The sequence below is a fragment of the Macroventuria anomochaeta genome, assembly GCF_010093625.1.
Source record: "Macroventuria anomochaeta strain CBS 525.71 unplaced genomic scaffold BU25scaffold_15, whole genome shotgun sequence".
Lineage (NCBI taxonomy): Eukaryota > Fungi > Ascomycota > Dothideomycetes > Pleosporales > Didymellaceae > Macroventuria > Macroventuria anomochaeta.
The window spans coordinates 291,704-298,783 of record NW_022985376.1 but is presented as its reverse complement, the minus strand read 5'-3'; the positions used below and the strand labels follow the sequence as shown (position 1 = coordinate 298,783).

The 7,080-nt window shown below is 48.9% G+C and overlaps 3 protein-coding genes across 3 annotated transcripts; 1 reads left to right on the top strand and 2 right to left on the bottom strand.

Annotated features, from left to right (window-relative positions):
- Positions 1-3: 3 nt before the first annotated feature.
- BU25DRAFT_340429 (uncharacterized protein) lies at positions 4-252 on the bottom strand (the record flags this gene model as incomplete). The annotated part of the gene is made up of 1 exon (XM_033702811.1): positions 4-252. A coding segment is annotated over one exon (249 nt), but the record flags the coding sequence as incomplete, so codon positions are not given.
- A 1,172-nt stretch (positions 253-1,424) lies between these two features.
- BU25DRAFT_45756 (uncharacterized protein) lies at positions 1,425-1,736 on the bottom strand. The gene has a single exon (XM_033710121.1). It carries the CDS (start codon positions 1,691-1,693, stop codon positions 1,502-1,504), a length of 192 nt encoding a protein of 63 aa, XP_033562058.1. The 5' UTR covers positions 1,694-1,736; the 3' UTR covers positions 1,425-1,501.
- Positions 1,737-5,871: 4,135 nt separating this feature from the next.
- Positions 5,872-6,854, top strand: BU25DRAFT_448331 (uncharacterized protein; the record flags this gene model as incomplete). The annotated part of the gene is made up of 2 exons (XM_033709596.1): positions 5,872-5,901; positions 6,219-6,854. The coding sequence occupies 2 exons, from the start codon at positions 5,872-5,874 to the stop codon at positions 6,852-6,854; spliced, it is 666 nt and encodes a 221-aa protein (XP_033562057.1).
- Positions 6,855-7,080: the final 226 nt, after the last annotated feature.

Here is a 7,080-nt window from a genome sequence, read left to right as displayed (position 1 = left end):
ATGGAGATAACGTCTTTCTCGACGGGATATATGTGGAGGTTGACCAGGCCGAGGCTTAGATTGGTTGTTGCCAGTCATGTTGTACCGCTGGATTGTCTTCTGGATTGTGCGACGTGAACAGCTGAATTCTTCTGCCAGTTCCTTGGTAGTACAGCCTGCCTCTGCCTTGGAGACAATACTATCCCTTTGGCGAACAGACAATTCACCACCTGGGACGCGATCTCCTGAAATTTCAGCTCCAAAAGCCCTCATTGTGGTTGTGCAGTAGCGGGTTGAAGTTGTGATGTTGGTCATTGCATTCATGGTGGTTGGGGTTCGGCCCGTGCGCCGCGAACAGATTAATGCCTTAGTACAGTAGCTGCTGTAAGCTAGTCTGCCCCACAGCCTTGCTGTGTGCAGAGTCGTTACAAGTAGTTAGGTGGGTGACCACTAGCGAATACCTGCTGTTGTATGTATGTCTTTTTTTTTTGGCTGACGCACATGAGATCCGTGAGCTTGTCAGGTTCACTTTCGATCTTTTGGTCGTGCACCGAAGCTGCTGCCTTCAAACCGCAGTCGGGGTTTGCGACCTCACATCCATTCACAGACATACAGACATGCATCCCTCGCTTACAATACATGTGCTTGATTCCAGTCGTCTTTCCATGGAGGATCACGAGACACTGGGGACTAACTGGTTCGCTTCACTCAGCAGTTGTCGTAACACCAGGAATGGTGTCTCGGTGGCAGCTTATGGCTTCTCGCTCATGCTACGTTTAAGTCAAGTCAACTACATGCCCGCCTTTGCAGCTGAGCAGGATCATACTGTGCATGATCCAATCGTGTAGCATCTCAAACACCCAATAAGCGCCAGCTGCTCTGCCTGATCTGTTTCCCGTCAGACAAGAAGAGAATGTACTATACCCCATCAGCTTGTGAGTAATTGCTTGGCAAGCTGCAAGGCTGAGTGCAGAGAAGTTACATTGACATTGATAGGGCGTTCTTGTATTTTCGCTTAATCTTTTAGCATCTCGCTTCCAAGCTTATACATTTCCAGAGTTGGGGTAGGGGCCCAGCAGTCGGAGGCTTGGAAGATGCCCTTGTGTGGCAGCAGTGGAACATACTGCACTGCGGCATGTCAGCTCACCAATCACACCCACTGCAGGGTATACTGCTTTTTATTAAGGTCAGACTTCACAAGGCTCCAGCAACTACTGAACTTTTGCAGTTGTATCTCAGCCATTGGCTAAAGATTTTTGTTTCATAACTCACATCTTGACTCATTGTGGCCATCTGGCTTTCGTCAACGGCTCTTCAAAGTTTACTCGATACACATTACTCCCATGCATACTGGGCTCTATTATGCTTTCTTCCCAAAATGGAGCGGCTTCTGGCTGTTGCGATTCGTGCCTTAAGCAAAGCTCGTAGACACTAGTCGATTGGTTCTCGGGGATGAGCGGAGGTACAGAAAGCCGTAGGGGTTGACAGTCACCTAAGCAAGGCTTGGGTGGTCAGGGGTAGACTATCCGGGCGGGTTGTAATAACCTTCGTAATAGTCAGGTAGTCGTCTAGTCAAAGACCGTGGCGACTGGTTGCAATGAGTAGTACAGAGTATACTGTCTGGCTCAAGAGCAAGTGAGATTCCAATAACAAAGTTGATTGACGAGGTTGAACACGATGCCATAAGGGCAGCGTGTCTACTTGCTATATACATGAGCAAAGGATTGCTCAGATTGCTCGGATTGCTCGGTACTGAGTATACTGATCGTACCGAGTATACTGCTCGTACCGAGTATACTGCTCGTACCGAGTATACCGATCGTACCAAGTATACCGATCGTACCGAGTATACTGCTCGTGTTGAGTATACTGACCGTGCCGAGTATACCGATCGTACCAAGTATACCAATCGGACCAAGTATACTGCTCGTGCCGAGTGTTGCCAACGCGGCCCACTGCTCGGGTCGCTTGAGTTGCTCCACTGGAGTGATGATCATACTGAGTATCGCCGACGCGGCCCACTGCTTGGGTCGATCGATACTACAGTTCCTCGGTGTTACGATCCATGAACAACACTGAACAAACAGGACTACGCAACGAGACAAGAGCAGCCAAGGAACTGCAGTATCGATTGACCGAGCTGTGAAGCCGCGTCAGTGATACCCAGTATAATCAACACTCGCAATATCTGTTATACGAACCGAGATTGTACGAAAAGGACTGCAGTGGATACAACGTGGATCTCGTACACAAACGATCATCACGGACCCATATACCGACCCACTTGCAGAGGACCCACGTCGACAACGATCAATAGGACACCGAGGACCGAGTATTGAGCTCACGTCAACAACGCTCGATTGGACCGAGTATCAAGTCACTGACGATACTTGATATGAGCAGTACAATCAATCCTCCTGTCAAGTATATAAGCAAGTAGACACGCTGCCCTTATGGCATCGTGTTCAACCTCGTCAATCAACTTTGTTATTGGAATCTCACCTGCTCTCGAGCCAGACAGTATACTCTGTACTACTCATTGCAACCAGTCGCCATGGTCTTTGACTAGACGACTACCCCCTGATTATCACAGCGGTTTATCACAGTCAAACCTCTGCCGCTCCGAGCTCGCTCAGTGATAACCAACCCCCGACGGCTTTCTGTACCTCTGCTCATTCCCGAGAACCAATCGAATAGTGTCTACGAGCTTTGCTTAAGACACGACTTCAACACTCGGCTCCTCTCGTATCGTTGCGTAGTCCTGTTCGTTCAGTGTTGTTGCGGGTTGCCCTTTGATCGTAACACTGGCAAGGACGATTGAAATCCAATTGCAGCACGGAATTAGCAACATACCGTGATTGGGCCGATCCAAGGGATCCTAATGGACACAGCGACGCTTGTTGCGCAGTAGCACTTTGCTTGTTAAAGACCACGGACAAGAACATGGAAACCCAGACAGCTAGCACTGGAGTCTTACTCGGCCTTCTGCCCACCATTCTGTCAATTCTAGGATCAAGCCCGGTGGAGCTTGGTCTGCTCAGCACACGTCGGCCAGTTCTGAGCTTCTTGTTTGCCATAGCTGCACCTGTGATCAACCCAATCCACCTCTTTGATTTCGCCAACCCCAAGACCATACTGAAGAATGTGAAAGGCAGAGTTTACAACATCAAAAGACCCTGGAATGAAACTGTCAGGGATTATTGTCATTTTCGAATATCTACTTGCAGGTGCCACAGTGTTCAATGTTACATTTGCAGCGTTTCAACTGTTCACAGAAGCGTGGTCGGTTATCTTAGCCTGCAGACATTGTTATCACATATTCATATGGAATGTTCTTGTTGCCATACTGTGCTGGGCAAGTTCCCTTACTCTCAGACTCTGAGCGCGTTGGGAAGATCAACAAGGAGGGAGTGTTACAAACATCATGTACAAAAAGCTCAATTGGACTTGATTCTTTGCCTGGTGGAAGGAAGTTCCAGGCAAAGTGCTTGCATGGGTAAAGAAATTGCCAGGTTGGATAATGCAATTCCCAGCGGCTGCCAACAACAAAATCACGGTGTGCAAACGCCATAGTACGCGATGGTTTTACTGGGATCCTGAGAACCAATGGTTCTTCTGGTTTTCCCAAGTACTGACTCTCGGAACGGTAGCTCACATCATCTATGGCACTGCTATCCTGTCAGGCTATCAATTTGTTGCACCATCGGACGCGATCTGGATTGTGGTCCGATACGTTGCTTCTGCTTGGGTCTCCCGCCTGATCTTGAGATTCGAGCTCGCGGGTATGACTGAGCAGACAGAGCTCCCTTGACACAGCCAGGACCCTCAAGTCCACAGCCAGCAACTTCAAATACACAGTCAGCATCTGCAAATTCCCACTCAGCATCTGCACACACGCACATGGCATCTGCACGAATAGCACTCGTACCCGCAGACGCTCCCCTATAGAACATCAATCAGCTGACTCTAGGATGATCACTCAATCTTGTCTTCTGGCAATCAGTCCTCGACGTCGATCGGCCCTTACATCACTGCTAGGACCGTAGCCTACTAACTTTGCGCAGTCCTGACAACTACCCTTTAGGGCTTCCTTGTTGCAGACCTCAGATCTTCATGTCAGCGACTGTTTGTCATCACCGGTCTGTATTGGCGACTTCCTTTAAGGGTCCTTGTCACGAGGAAGTACCTGGATGGGCTGAGGTGGATGAAATGGGCAGCCTTTATATCTTCGTCGCGTTGCAGTCTTGATTTGTTGACGATTTTGGGGTCCTTCCGAACCATGGTTGGGCTGAGTCTGTTACGCACTTTGCCAGTTTAATTCGGTTCTCATCTGATCATGCCCCCTCACTCTTCGTGACCCCGTGTGGAAAATCTTGCTCTTGCAATTAGGCTGTGGTACAGTGAACTGGTGTCGACCCTTGCCTTTCATATGGCTGCCTGCGATGGTGATTTACAGCTCTTCGTTGACTTGTTTGATGGGGGAATCTTGCGCTACAACAAAGTCATCGAAGCTGTCGACTTCGAAGACAACGACTGTCTCAACCTAGCAGCTATGTGTGGGCGTGTCGATCTTGTGGAATTCTTGCAGAGAAAGTAGAACGACAAGAGCATACACGGCCCACTATATGGTATTTGTCAAGGAGAAACCCTGACACGATGCTGCAAGATAACACTACACACTGCTGTACGCAGTGGTCAAGTCGAGGTTGTCAGATGTATGGTCACACACCTAGTCGATGCCGATCCCGCTACTCTCAACTATTTAAACGACAAAAAGAAGCTGCCTAGTCCATTCTGGTACGCCGCAAGAGAAGGTCACATCGAGATTATGAAGCTGCTTGAAGGCCACACCTATGTCCGTCGCAGTCATAGGGGAGCCACCCCAATTTCACTCGCGGCTTGTAAAGGGAACAAAGAAGTGCTGGGGCGCCTGCTATATTGGTACTCGACTGGCATAGGGGTCGGAGTCAACAGCTGCAGTGTTCTCGGCTGTTAAACGCCCTTAGATCAAGCTCTTTGGCGGGGCATCTGGAGTGCGCCGACAGACTTAAATCGCACGGCGCCCGGACCTGTCAGGTGACAGATGGTTAGGACCAAGAAACTATCGTTATCGAGTGACGGAGGGTAGCTCGGTCAACGCATAGCCATTCACTCTTTGAAGGTAATGATGAAGGCCACTTCAACTAGGACAACATTGTTCAGAGGAGCGCTGGACCCATTCCGCCAAGTCATGCTTCAGTTCCGGAGAGTCAATTAAGACCTGCGAGATATTGTAGCCTCCATCAGTCCTATCAGTCTGAAAGAAACGGCAAGTTTAGCACTAAATCCCTCTCGCAATTTCGGTAAAAGTCATAACTCGATCCGGGCACAACGATGAAGCACTCCGAGCTGAACTGCAGTCTCGCTGCAGGTCTGACCTAATGCCGCCTGCCAGTAACATGTCCAATGCCCTCCAGTACCCTTATGGCCTGTCTTTCATTCGATGCATGGCGAAACATTCGAAGATATAGCATGAATTCGTCTAAAGTATTCAATGATGTCAATTATGTTCCACCTGAGTGTCATTATCAAATCATTCACGAACAACGATGGACTCTGTGCGTCTTCACAACACTACCCTGTCCCTGATTACTGATCAATGTCTTTGTCCTATCAGCTGTGTATATATATTCTCGCCTCTCGACTTTCCTACCACGTTCTTCAACATTCAACTGCTTCATCATCGTCCAACTATCTTCGCTGCAAAACACCGTCGAACCCTAACACCGAAAGTTCACAACACTCCAGCCACTTACAATCATGTCGGAAGCTCTTCCTGTTTGGCTCATCATTCTGCTCGTCGTTATCTCTATTGCAATTTTAGGTGCTTTGTTCTGAGCCATCTGCAACGAAATGTCTTGCTGCGGTAGCAGCCGAGATATGGTGTAGGTGGGATCTCAGAACGCGCAGTTCTGCGTCCTAAAATTCAAGTAGATATACTGGCGCTTGCGCCAGTGGAGATCCCTTTTGTTGAATGCAATACATAAAGAAATCCCTGTCAGACCTTGGGTAGCAAAGAATCTGGTGATGTTACTTCTCGACTACTTGCTCTGGTTTGCTCACAGTTATTAAAAGGATTTGTTCGCCAAAGGCGACAACATATTTGCCGTATCCAGCCTATAGGGAGAGTGTCTTGGCCTGCAGTCGTCTTTGGATGCACGCATTGCCAAAGATAGTACCATCATGTTACAAAATCTCAGCTCGTTCTACAGTACCCCGCACGAGACAACATTCCTGTATCCCCCTTGGGAAGCTCTAATGCTACATCAATATCGAAGCGTCCACGCGTTGACAAAGCGCACGTTGAATGCGAAGAGTACGAGAATCTTGCTTCTTCAAATAGTCGAAGTGTCCGCGGAGCATCTGGGGGCCAAACTACAGGGGCATGGCCAGCGACGAATACAAGTATCGTCGAATGTGTCCTCTCGAGCCAGCCTATTCCTCAGTCCAAACCTCGAAGCTTCCATCAAGCATTCTTACTTCAGACTAGCTCTTGCAAGGACTACGGCCCCACTACCTACACAATGCGCGCATCTTCTATCATCACCGCTCTTCTTACCACCTTCACCGGCTCCGCTACCGCTTGCGCTTGCAAGAAAGTGTCCAATGAAGGCCTATACTGCGGCTACTGCACCGCAGTGACCAACTATGGTGACGGAGGCGTCTTCAATGTCTACTGGTGCAACAAGAATGGTGGATGTAAGGATCTGGGCTACAGTAAGACTCGCTGTAAGGAAGACACGACGATCTATTGTGATGGACGGGATAAGTGGAAGCGCGATGAGGAGGATGAGGATGCGGTGGAGGGTGTGGTGGAGGTGAAGTTCAAGGGCTGAAGGTATGACATGTCCTCCCAGTTCATCAACACCATGTACTAATACCTGTTGATAGAAAGTGTGTCCACTGAGGAGTTCGCCATGGTCAAGCATCATGGATCGGCCTCGTGGCTCTCTTGAGTCGAGATTGTATCGGCTGTGGTCGGGTAGGCAGTTGATCCTTGCGCATACAGCAGTATCAATACAGTTTCTCTGTCAATGAATCGATGCTCTTGCATATGTGCAT

Excerpts from the sequence above, each read along its gene's own strand:
- BU25DRAFT_45756 (XM_033710121.1), bottom strand. The coding sequence starts at position 1,693 with ATGTATATAGCAAGTAGACACGCTGCCCTTATGGCATCGTGTTCAACC.